Here is a 13,140-nt window from a genome sequence, read left to right as displayed (position 1 = left end):
AAGAAATTGAGTTCTGGGGGTATCTGATCAAAGGCGCTCCTGGGTGAATGAGCCTGTGTGTGGGATAGTAATAACATCAGCAGCGTTACTGACAGACCTGCTGGGGCAAAGAAATGTGGACAAAGTGTCCGAAAGGAAGAGAAAAGGAGTTAGGAGCCACGTCTGTCTCCCCTTCTTTCTGGTAAACAGCGTGCAATTGAACCATCCGGCGAGTCAGCAGAATCCTTTAACTTTTTCCCAAGTCTGTCTTGCTCATACTCAGGCACAAAACGTGATTGATGCTTTAAGGGGGCGACTTTTATTTTTCTCATTACGTCGGAACAGCTTATACGCGGCCGTAGTATGGTGAGCGAAGTATAACATCTTATGGCAAAAGTTAGTGGTAGTTTCACTGGAGGAATATTTGCACTTCATTTTTTTTCCCCCTGTATTAAATATCTTGAACTAGTCAATGAGGAAGGCCCACTGAATTGTCAATGTCATTCTCTTAGAGCGCTTTTCTCACTTCGTGAGATTTTAACGTAACATGGTTAACGTGCATGCAGGGCCGAGTAGGATGACAGGACAATATAGTATCTAAACCGAGGCATTTGTGAGCGTGTCAGGAGTGACTACTGTAAATTTTTAAGCCAGGAAAACTGCCACAAGCCGGAATGTCCTTGGCCCACTCTGTCCTATGGTCCCACCAACTAGGACCAGATCCTCTGTAAATTGTTATTATAACCCCCGTAACAATTTTACAGGGTTGCTACTGTTGTTCTTCTCATTTCATAGCGGAAGAAACTCAGACTTGGGTGGGTGATGTTGATTCTAAGTCCAAGGCTTCAAACCTCATGATTGGAATCTGAACCCAGGACCCCAGAAGAGGCTGCTGCCGCCTAGCTCTAGGCTTTTGACAGTCACCTGACTCCTTCCAGGTGCAACAGACACCCTCCCCCTAATTGATTTGCCCCAGTTGAGGGAAGCAGATTTTTATCAAATGTATTCATTTATGAAAAGAAGCATATCAGAGTTCTAAGATTAAAAAAAAAAATCGTAGTCACCTCTTTCAGCCCATTTATGTGGACACCCAATGGTACGTATCTCCCTTTTTTTTTTATTGCTGGTCCTTTGAAAATGTGGACAAGAAGCTTCATGGAATCGATAAAAGATAACTTTCAAATAGTGTTGATATTCAGGAAAAAATACTTATTGTGTCTTTTTTTTTTTTGGCCATGCCTACAGCATGCAGAAGTTCCCAGGCCAGGGATCAAATCTGAGCCACTGCAGTAACTCGAGCCACAGCAGGAACACAAACCACAGCAGGAACACAAACCACAGCAGGGACAAGGCCCAGTCCTTAACCATTAGGCCACCGGGAAACTCCCCTGTTTTTTGATGTGTCATGGATACATACATTTTTTAGATTCAAATATGTTATATGTTGAATGGCGTGGTTAAAATGGATAATTTGTTCATTTTACTGCCATCAAAGCAAGTGTGGCTTGCTCTGAAATCTGTTGTATTTGTTCCACCCCTGCTCTTGCTCTGTCTCCACTCGTGCCCCCGCCTTCCTCTCAGGGTTAAGCTACCCTTTATTTTGGATGACACTATCACACACATGATTGAGTCAACAATTTATGGCTTTTAAAAATAGGGATTTTGTCCTCTCTTAGGTTTATTGTTTATCATAATCATCTTTCAAGTGAAAAGGCTAATTTACTCTTTCTATAGGAATATTTTAAGCTTGATTATCATAATATTACAGCTGCCTGAAAAGGTCTAAAACGGGACATTGACCTTGAATGTTTTCTGCATTTAGCTCATGGTGCTTAATATTCAGGAAAGAATATAACCGCAACTCATTTATTAATGTATAATCTCCAGTGTTAACTATGGCTCTGTAAATACATGCCATGCAGATTATAGAAAGCTTGTAGGATGCTAGAAAATGCATTTGATGTTTTACCCGCTTATGTCGGAAATGCAACATAACTAAAGTCCGTTTTCCCATTGGAGCTACTGTAGTTTATAATTTAATTTTTACTGACATCTTACTATGTATATTATTAGCTTGACAAAATGAAAGTGAAGGAATCCCGAATTAATTAAACAGAACCCAAAATGCCTCTATTAGATTCTCCATCTCCCTTTGATTCTGTTTTTTTTTTTCTCCCCACTTTCATAAACACACTAGGAAAAGAGTTTGGTGTGTAAGGTAATTGCTCCCCAGAGAATGGGCTTTTTTTTTTTTTTTTTTTACATGGACTCGGTAATTTGGGAATGGGATAGATTTATAGGACAAGAGGTTTGTCAAAAGGAGAGGTTTTTATTAGTGCTTCTGTGGAAGCGATCATTTTCAGTAGAAATGATTGCTTCTTGCCAATGGAGACAATAATTTAAATATCAAAGCCTGTGCCCTAGAAATGAAAGGCAACAGAAAATGAGGTTTGATGAATTGATAGAGGTTTGGTGGTGATACAAAGTAGTCAGACTGACTTCCAACGAAGTCCTCGTGATCTCAGCGGGCAGGGCTGAGCCTAAGCAGGTTTCTAGCGTAAAAGAAATTCCAGAGCACAGATGAGGAAACTAGGGACCGATAAGCCATCTGCTCAAAGGCACGCAGCTCAGAAAGGGGCAAAGAGGGGATCCCAGGGTCTCGGCTTCTGTTTGTCCTTCGGGGTTCTTTTTCCAGGGATGTTCCTGGTGGGTTTTCTTACGGAGTGAAAGATAGTGGGTTGTTTTGTTTTTTTATAGTGTGTTATGTTATATCCCACACCATGTATCACAGGCAGCGGGGAAGATGGTTCCAAAAGTTAAACAGCTTCTTTGAAAAGGTTTCATGATCTTGAGGGAGAATCTGCAAAAGGAGATTACAAGGCAATTTGAAAATCTAAATTTGCAATGGCTTGTTTAGTTTGAAATATTTCACAAATGGCAAACGGGCGCTATAAAATCAAAATTTGCTGCAGAAATTGTGTGGCAACTGTAACCTTTTTTCATATAGATGAGTCCTGTTAATTTTCAGAAAAGGAAGGTGGGAAGGAAAGATAGCTATTAGCATGCAGGACTAAGCATTTCTCATCCCTTGTAGCAGCATAAGAATTCATTGTGAGAATGTTTCAGGAAATGGCTCCAACTCAAGTACCATAAAATATGCGGGATAGACAACAGAAATCTACGTTTTGTTTGCACTTGAGTTTTGTTTGTTGCCATTTCATTCTTTCAAATGGAAATGAAGTATATTTCTGCTTGGTGTCTGTGCTTTCCTTGAGGCCTGAGAATGAAGTTGTTTGGATAGTAAACTGCATTGTTTGAAAAAGAAAAGACTGAAATTATGCTTGGACCCAGGGTCAGATGCCTAATAGACTGATATTAACAAATGCATTAATATTCTTTGTGAGACGATCGTAGGGGTCCTTTTGTTTGGTTCCATTTATCCTGCTTTGGGTTGACTCCTTGTGGTAAGATTGTGAAGTGTCCAGACTGGTGAGCAATATGTGTTTATTCTAGGCTCCTTATCTGTTTGTTTCTTCTTCTTCTTTTTTTTTTTCCCTCCAAATCTTTTGTAGTTGAGATTCTTAACGACAGGGCTCAGTATTGCTCATGGTATGTTTATTTCCTGTAACTACCCACTCTTTCCTCCTTCAAGGTGAAAAATCCTTGTGGCTGGGGAAGATTCTTGAGATGACTAAGCCCTGTGTTTATAAAATATTCTGAAAGCTGTCTCGCAAGTTTAGTGCAGTAGATATGATTTGAAATTTTAAATTGGTTAAACTGGATTCAAGACAGTAGGTGTAATCTTAGGTCCTTGACTTGTAGAGGTGACATATTGATCCCGAGGGAAAATACAGCTCCACAAACCTAGTGCACTTCTGGTCATTCAGAAAGCAGCTAGCCCAGTGGACACTGCATCTTGCATAGATGAAATATGGTTAGTGAAAGTCAGTGGGGAGCACGCCGTGTCTGTTTGTACATGAATCTCTGTGAGCCCAGAAAACAATATTCATATTTGTACGTGAATATGAGTCTCAAATCTATTTAAAAATACATAGCGACAAAATCAAAGGGTTCCTAATGGGTCAAGTAAGTACCTTAAGAGAATGAAGACAATGCTGGGAAATAAAAGATAACTCCTGAAACGCAGGGGCTTCACATCATCGGTAAATAACCGACTACAAATCTTGTCTTTAAAAAGCTATTTCAAAGGAGTAGTAAAGAGGTTTCTGTCACAGCATGAAAATGCAAAGAAACTGAAAAAGTACAGTATTCTGCACAGGTGCAAGACCGGAATGTGCTGAGTACATGAAGATGCACTGAGTATATGAAATAATTTTTATTTTAAAAACAAGTCCCCGGACAAAAGAAGAAGGAATTTTTTTGGGGTACATCTTTTTAAAAATGTGTATAACTGGATATATTAATTACTCTGAGAAATTTTAGTTTATTCACAAATCCAGATAGTCATCTTTGAACCGAACATATTTTTCTGTCTTTTTAATGCAGTATTAGTTTCCATAGTTCCTCCATCATATTTTAGAAAAATCATGTTTCTTTTTCAAATGCCTTTTTATTTATTTTTTAAATTATAAAATGATTACATGTCTCATTTTCGATTGAATAGACACATCTTTTTTTTTTTTTTCCGGGAGTCTGCAGAATGGTGGGATTTTCTACATCTCAAAGCTCTTTTAATTCACTGCTCACAACCAAATTTACATCTTAATTGCAGAGTTCACATTTAACAATATAGACAGCATAATGCTACTGGTAATTAAGCTTTTTCTACCTGCTTTTACGCAGTATTCCTAGGCACAGTTTCTGCTATGTGAGTTCTCAACTAGAAACTTGTCTGCATTTAGACCGCAAATAAAAGGCATCAGGCCCCTATCTTAGATATGGCTAAAGACATGGCAGGGAAATTGCTTTCTTCTGTGGGGGGGAACCAAATCATGTCTGTCATTTTTATATTCTGAATGTTAATGCAGCTGTTCTATTTTAGGGTTTTGGTTTCTAAAGACCTAGAACATTTGAGAGCATGGCGAGAAAGAGTTGAGTTCTGATCTAGTGAATGTAATACACACTGGACATCTGAACTAATTTATTTTGATCTCAAAGATTATACTATTTATATCATGTAGGACTTAAGACGCAAAAGGCTGGTAAGCAGTAGAGCTGAATTACATCAAAATTGTGGGTCGTAAGGTAGCAGTTATCTCTTTGCCATAAATAGCTGGTAGCTATTCCCCTGTACATTTGCTAGAATAAAAAATCCTGTATTTAAAAACAGGACTTAGGAAAACTCTTTGTTATATAAAAACTAAAAACATGCTTATACACTATTGGAGAAAAAAACACCCATCTCTTATATTCTCTTTTCCTTAAAAAGCACTTCTGTTTGAAACTAGTCCTTATAATGACTAGACCATGTGACAATTCACAAAATAGTTCTAAGTTGATTTTTTTTTTTTAAGCATTCAGGGTGTGTTATGGGTGATAGACAAATATGTAAACTGCATTTTATTTGAAAGCTGATGTTTTGGGTAAAAATCACATATATTTGTATACGTCTGCCAGTTTGGAAGCTTGTTTTGAAATAAGTGTATGATTAAGGACACTTTTAGCATACTGGCTAGGAATGCTCTCCCTACCAAAAAAAAATAAAATAAATAAAATAAAAAAATTTTAACAAGCACTCTTTATTTGTCAAAATATATGGAGATGGGTTCCATGTACTATTTACCCTACAGCCCTCGGTCTCCCAACCCCAGAAACTGGAGGAGCCAAAATCTGTTCTGCAGTTGTTTACCTTTGTTTTGAAAATCTATGCATTGTATATTTGTAGGGAGAGAGAGAGAGAGAGTAGCAGGTAAAGAAATGTTTACACATAGAATTTGCGTAGGCATCTCTCAGATTGCACAGATGGGCTCTTTCCTCTTCTGTAGTTGTGTAAAACTGCATTCCACCTCCAAGCTGACGTTCCCAGTTCACATGCCCGCACAATTTAGAAACGTGTCTTAAAAAAAAAAAAAAAAGAAGCCCAGTAGAGATCCGGAAAACAGACAACAACACGATTACGGATAAATGAGAAAGTACAGCACTAGAGAAGCAGGAGCCCCCAGTGGAAGCAAGGACAGACAACGGCAGGACAAACTTCATTCTCTACCTTCCGCAGAATCCTTTCCCCATTTAACTGAGAGTCTGCGCGAGTTCTTCGGGTTCAAGGCACCGGAGACGTTAGGTTAGGAACCCCAGACAGATCCCTCCAGTGCTTAGAGAGTTAAGTTAGTTAGGATTCTTTTCTAGCTTCCCAGGGAAAAAAAGCAAGAAAAAGAAAGAAAGGGGGGAAAAAGGAAAAAAAGAAAAAGAAAGCGCGAGCGAGCCGAGCACAGGGTCTGCCGGGAGCGTGGCGATCTCTCGTCCTGGCTCTGGTTTTCTCTGGCGCTCGGTTCGCGGCCCCCCTGGCTTCTCTGCACCCATCGTACCTGCCTGGCTCCGCGGCTCCTCGCAGCCTCCCGTCGCCTCCCTCCTGATTGGGCAGAGGCCCCCCAATCGGCTGCGCGCCTGGGCCGGTGGGACCGCATATGTTAAGCTCTACTTCATATTAATAAGCTCCAATCGGGGCTTTAAGTCCTTGATTAGGAGAGTGTGAGAGCTTTGGTCCCAACTGGCTGTGCCTATAGGCTTGTCACTAGGAGAACATTTGTGTTAATTGCACTGTGTTCTGTCAAGGAAACTTTGATTTATAGCTGGGGTGCACAAATAATGGTTGCCGGTCGCACATGGATTCGGTAGAACTTTGCCTTCCTGAATCTTTTTCCCTGCACTACGAGGAAGAGTAGGTACCTTTTTCTTTCCTTTTTAAACTCGTCGTTGGGGGTGCCTGCGGGGGAGGGGGCGCGGTGGACGGGATGGATCTCTGCGCACTGATTCAGGTAATGCCCTGGGTATTTCGTGTGCACGGGTGCTTGTTTGTGTCTGTCTTGTGCCTTTTGTGTTGAGGGTGATCTTCTAATTCAGTAAGTCGAGAATTGTTCTACGACTACAATGTTACCTTTGAGGCAGAGCTCAGTGACTGTCAGTAAAACAGCTGTGTGACAGTCACTTCTTATTCAGGTGCTAAGAATAGGCACTTGGCACAAATGCTTAGTGAACTGTTAAAATGCATCTTTTACTAGGACCCATTTTCCCAAGGAAAGATGTTTTAAAATACAATATTCAAAATGATTTATACTATTGAGTGCCTCTTATGTATTTGCAGTTTGACAGATATTTTCAGCTCCCTGTCATTTCTTACGGTGCAGAGTTAGAGGCAAAATTGCATTTACTAATTCTCCTTCGGAGAACAATTTAAAAACTGGCCCGATGCAATTCGGGGCTAGAATAATGTTATTTGCATGGTTAGCATTAAGTCAGCACTTAACTGACAAATCAGTCCATTAAGTAACATGAGATTTTCACACATTATAAATATTTAAGGGGAGGAAAAAAAAAAAAAAAACTAAAGAAGAAACAGTAGTGACTTTTAAAATTTCCCCTTGAGTAGACAATGCTGAGATTGTGGATTTGTTTCATGTATCATGTCCAGAAAATGCAGAAAAGTACTTTTACCCTTAGATGCAGTTTAATTTGTATTTATGAATATCTGCATGTCCATGGAAATATACATATTTGGGTGGCTCAAGGGAGGGGACAAGCGAGGAGGGGGAAAGGACTAAATTAGGCATTCTTGTGTAAATGAGTAGGTCATAAACTTAATTTCAACCCAGTGTTCCGATAAAATGTTAGTTTATCATGGGAGCTGTCACTGGTTCCTCTTTCTGTTGAGTCAGTTATATTGCTTTGCTTTTCACATTACACTAATACCAACTGTTATAATTCTGAAAAGAGTGCCCTTGGCAAACATTTCTCTCTGTAGATGGTGAAGAAAATATAAAACTCTGGAGAGGAGGAGGTCATGCATTATAAGTAGACGTCCACTAGCTGTCCTTAGTGACTGCATATTGCCTTGCTTGGTAATTAAGCGAGAGATGAAAAGTGACTTGCAGTCTCGGTGGCTCCTCGTGTGTGCGAGTGTGTGTGTGTGTGTGTGTGTGTGTGTATGCATGCTTGCACACACATACACACTCACACAAGGGCTAGTGGCCGAGGGATGGACATAGGAGGAACCGAAAGGTTGAAAGGCTGTGCTTGCGTCAGTTTTAAACTGTGTGAAAAGAAAAATGAAAAATAAACAAAGGTAGGACTGCCCCCTCAAGTGTAGTTTGGAGGTGAGCCCGCCTGAGGCTGTAGAACTGGAGAATTTTAATGTCTCCATGTCAGGAAAAAAGGTATTAGCCAAGCTCGCCCAGAGTCCGAACTTTCCCTCAGAAAAAAATAAACAAAACAAACTTTAAAAATCCACCCCCCTCCCCGAGGCTTCTTTTTAAAGTAGTTTCCTTGAATTTAACTTCTTATGGCTAATTTGAATAATGAGTTTAGATAAGCCTCTTAAAGCAGATGCATTTAAATGAAATTGGGGCACATGTCCTTTTGGCTGTGGCGCAAGATTCAAACTAGCTTTCTTTTTTGGCTCAATTAAAAGTCATCTTTAAGAAAATACAGATTTATTGTCTGGATGCAGTTCTGATGGTTGTGTGGTTCACCGGACAGACAGAAAGATCTAATGCTTAGCAACGCATCTGCCTCTCTGTCTCAATTAATAAACCACAGAATTTATACATGCTATTAATATTCATAGTAATTGTGCTGGGTTAAACCCCATCACGTGTGTGTATACATGGAAATGAAACCAGAGTTATGCAGTTTCAGAGGGAAATACTGGACAATTTCTGCTTCGGAGGCTGTTAAAAAGATCCGTACGATTGATTGACCAACATTAGGAGAGCCTAAAACTGTTAACCTTTAACTATGTATTTTTTTTGTTTTGTTTTAGGAAATGTGCCAGCGCATTAAAGAGCATAATACGTGAAAGCTTGTTTCACATTTAATAGCAGTAATAATTGATAGCATAAATAGATGAAAATAATATATCTGCTCATTTTGACATATGTGTCAGTCTAATCATTCTAAATGAGTGTGTTCATCACTTGATTCCCTTTGAACCTCTGATTAAAATGTAACATTGACTACAGGATTATAGAGCGGACTTAATTTTACTGACTGTTTTAACAGTTGTCACAGCTGTTGGAAGAAGGAAAGGCAATGGAAATACTCCAACACAGGCAAGGCAAGGAGGGAACAGTTCGTACATTTCAGCCTCATCCCTGAAATCCAGACATTGAAAATTAAACAGATTTGTGTCTGAAGGTTCCTGTTGGAAGCTCTGCAAGTTTTATGTTGTAAGGTCTACTCTTTCTCTTTCAGGGCTCTGATTTTATTTTATTTTATTTTATATTTTTCTCTCTCTCTCTGCCTCACCTCTCCTTGTTAAAAGCTAAAGTCACTTGAAATACAACTATCCAAAAGTAATACTATAATGTCAAAATGTATGGGATAAAAATAGGCAGTTAGGACATCAAGAAAAAGCCTAAATCAGAGTGGATCCAATTATTTTAAAAAGATAGGAGCTTGCCTAAGTCACTTTAGATGCGATTTATTTGAGAACTATGAACAGACACTTGAAGTTTATTTTTCTAAGAAGGAATACTTAAACTCCAGACTTGGAGCTCCTATTACTTGTCTTCCTGTTTCTTCTCTATAAATCTGTTGAAAACACCTGCAGCCTTAAAGGTAGGGGTTTTCAGATGATTTCTTTGTAAATTGCTGGAAGTGACAACCAGCTGCACTTGGGGGGGGGTTGCGGGGGGGTTAAGCTGGAGAGTGTCGCAGCCTTGCCCATCACATCACTAAAGTGAACAGATTAATTCTATTTCTGTAAAAATTAAAGAACCACTGTCTATAAACCAAACTATCTGTAGTCAGAATAGCCAGGCAGGATGTGTTATGTAACATATAACGTATGATTTTCTCTCTTGGCATAAAGCAGCAAAAGTGTTCTGAGTTAATGGAATCAGTGTTGACTGGGAGTGGTGGATAAATGCTGGGCACCCCATGCTTCAGGAGCCCTTTGTGTCAGTGTATTTATGTATTACCTTACACACATTGGGTGGTAAGTTTAGAAATCCGCCTTTTACAGAAAGGGCTGGAAAACAGCTTCGCATTTCCTGGGCAGAGGCAAGGGTGATGGTGTTGGCTGGTTCTTATAAGTGATGGTTTCTCGTCTTAATGTGTTTATGGCACTGCTGCTTTATTTATTGAGCCTAGTGTGTTGCAGCGGTAATTAACCCATGTTATTAGCAAAGCCCTTGTGGATATCCATTAATTCTCTTGCATGGATGATCATTTTTCCAGTGTTTCTCCCCAATAAGGTATCATTGTTCTTTTTTTCTTTTTTCTTTTTTTTTTTTTTGCAATTCTAAATTGACGGCCTTTGATATATTTCTTTGATTTAATCTGACCTGTGATATATATTGACTATCTTAGAAAGGATGGGATTGTAATTCAGCTTTAAAAATGCTCATGGAAACCAGGGAAAAGATTTTTGTTGTGGTGGTGAGTCATTTCATAGTGAAAAAGAAAAAAAAAAAAAAAAAAACTACAGGTTTAAAAAGAAAATAATGCAGGAAATTAGCTTTAACTCCCCATTTCCCAGATCTTGGCATTTATGGTATGTTTGCGTCCTGGAAGTCTTTTAATCCGATGTGTACTGAGTTAATACTACTTTAGGCATTTTTTTGGTAAAACAGGGAGCCAGAAGAAAAATGCTTGTGCTTCCTGTGCTGAAAAAAGATAAGGACCATCTCATTAGCCAGGCCGTACTTTGGCGGTTAATTTTAGGGACGTGGTGCTATTCGTCAAAGAGGGCAGGTAACTTCTCTATCAGTCTGTCTGACAGCACTTTCACAAGGCCGCCCTCCCGAAAGAACTACAGACAAAGAAGAGGCCGTTCTTTTAGAAGGTAGGCGTCACTCCCCATCTTAGGTCCGTGTCACTTAGGACAAATTCCTCAACATCTGTTTTAGCCTAGTGACCGAACAAAACAGTCCTTTGTTTTACTTCCAAAGTGCTCTTTGGCACTGAAGGTTTTGCTTGTATTATTTCATCAAATAATTTAACATCTGGGCCGAGGGTGACCACTTGTCATCCAAGGGGCAATTGACAGCAGTGATTTCTTTTACACCAATTAATAGCAAGCGAACTTTTGAGAATCACCCATCCGGCGTTTAGCAATCCGAGGAGAGCCCTAAGGTATCTCGGCAGAACTTTGAAGGCATCGCAGCAGACAAGCTTTGCTCTGAATTTTGCTTCCTGGCACATCCATGGAAGAGAGAAATAATACAGTGCTGATCCACTGTAAGTGCCTATGCGCTCCGGCCCCAGCCAGCTCTCTGGAGAAAATCTGTGATGACACTGGGCCAGTTTGTTCAGGTTTTCTCTCTTTTACATCCACTGGCCTTGTATTAAATTGTCATTGTCCTAAAGCACATGAGATAGAAATGAATGGCTGTTTTCTGTATTCTCTGACAGTGAAATATTTAGGGTCTCTTTCTCCAATCATACGTACGTGTGTATTTGATCGTCCAGGGGTGACACCAGGCAGCTCTGCCACTTGACGCTCTTTCTTACTGCGTTTTGTGTGTTTCGCTGTTGATTATTATTTTCATGGCCATGTGTAGATGGTTGTCCATTACAAATAAAGAGAGACACATGTGGTACTTTAAAATCCAAAGCAGCCAGTGGAATACACTACACATACGGGTGTGTATCTGTGTGCATGTACAGTAGGCGTGTGAAATGCATACACAGCCGAGATGAGCTGTATGTGTAGAATGGAAGTAGACTGCTAAGAGGGTTCATGTGCATTTATCTCATAAAGTGGATCTCAAGAATTTTTCTAATCAGCTAGTTGCCAGGTAAATTTGCCAGCCACAATTTTAACTTGCAACTGGTATTTCAGGTGTTTACCCAGTCTGATTTTAAACTCAATTGGCTTCACTTCTAGATAAGAGACAGGTAACAGGTAACCTGATACAGTCATGTGTTTTTGATTTTATAAATATGTCATTATTACCATTTTAAAATTCAATATCTGGTAATCAGAAATAATTGGTACAATAGGAAACAAGCCACTAATATTAAATGCATAATTGAATGGTTTGGGCCCATATCCAAGAAACAGTTTTGAATTAGCTCTTGGCTACATTGTTTTCTTACACAATTAGGCCTGACAAATATATCTTAATGTAAACATGATAGCTTTTAAATAAATGTGAAAGCTAAATTTCACTTATCTGTACTACATAAATATGTCATGTTTGGCTAAAGGAAATATAGAGAATTAATAATATTATGTTTATATAAAGCACATCGTGGATTTCTGAATTTAGAATTTTATTCTGAGAGGTAAATCTGAAGGTCTGGAATTTCGCTCAGCAAATCTGAATGAATGTTGAGAGCCAACACTTATCCAGATGCTCTTTGTATTCAAATTCTCGTTTTAACTTATATTCTGTTCAAATTCCTAGATTCATTTCCTACCTTTATTTGTTTGCATAATACTTTAAAAAATTTAATGTTGCTTGTTAAAAAAAAAAAAATCCTCCTGTTTCTTTATGCCAATCCATCTACTCAGAGTCAACTCCGTTATTATCCGAGGGTGTTAAGTGACAGCCTTCTGCCTTTGGAAGGATTTACCTGCCATCTTATTCTTGTTTTAAGTTCCTTTTAGACTTCTATTTTCAAATCTGGGAAACCTAGCTAATAAACAATAATTTCCATTGAGAGTTACCGCAGAAACATCTTTCCTCTCTACTTATTCTTTACAAGTGTGCCAGATGTTTCTTCTGTGATTTGGATGCTATTTCTCAGTATTTGCCAAATATATTTTCTAATCAATTATACAAAACCATCCAACTGAGAAGATTTAGATTGTGTGGGTGTCGTGTACATATACCTATATGCCTCTCCCCCTTTTCATTTTTAAAAGATTTTTAAATGTTCGGAGGAAACTTGCTTTTTATGTTTTGATTTTTCAGATGTTACACCGTTTTAATTTCTGGCAATGCATATATATTGGGAAAATAACTCGCTGAGGCAAAGCAGTAATAGAAAAAGTACAGTTTTAAATAAATTGGCTTCTTGCTGGTCAATTAAAGTCCA

General features: G+C 38.9%; 1 protein-coding gene across 50 annotated transcripts in view; it reads left to right on the top strand.

Annotated features, from left to right (window-relative positions):
* Window positions 1-13,140, top strand: part of ESRRG (estrogen related receptor gamma) — a 663,361-nt gene that overhangs the window by 423,779 nt on the left and 226,442 nt on the right. The window contains exon 1 of one of the 50 annotated variants that reach the window (XM_021064106.2): window positions 6,608-6,817. The exons of the other annotated variants lie outside the window; for them this stretch is intronic. Coding sequence (XP_020919765.1) covers window positions 6,762-6,817 — 56 coding nt within the window. The 5' untranslated portion in view covers window positions 6,608-6,761. Of the gene's footprint in view, window positions 1-6,607; window positions 6,818-13,140 lie in introns of those variants that run through there. 50 annotated transcript variants of the gene reach the window in all.

This window comes from Sus scrofa, chromosome 10, assembly GCF_054392235.1.
Source record: "Sus scrofa isolate SSC_HxYL_T2T_F1_AM1 chromosome 10, Sscrofa_HxYL_maternal_Yorkshire_Landrace_v2.0, whole genome shotgun sequence".
NCBI classification, from domain to species: domain Eukaryota; kingdom Metazoa; phylum Chordata; class Mammalia; order Artiodactyla; family Suidae; genus Sus; species Sus scrofa.
This window is presented reverse-complemented; position numbering and strand designations above follow the sequence as displayed.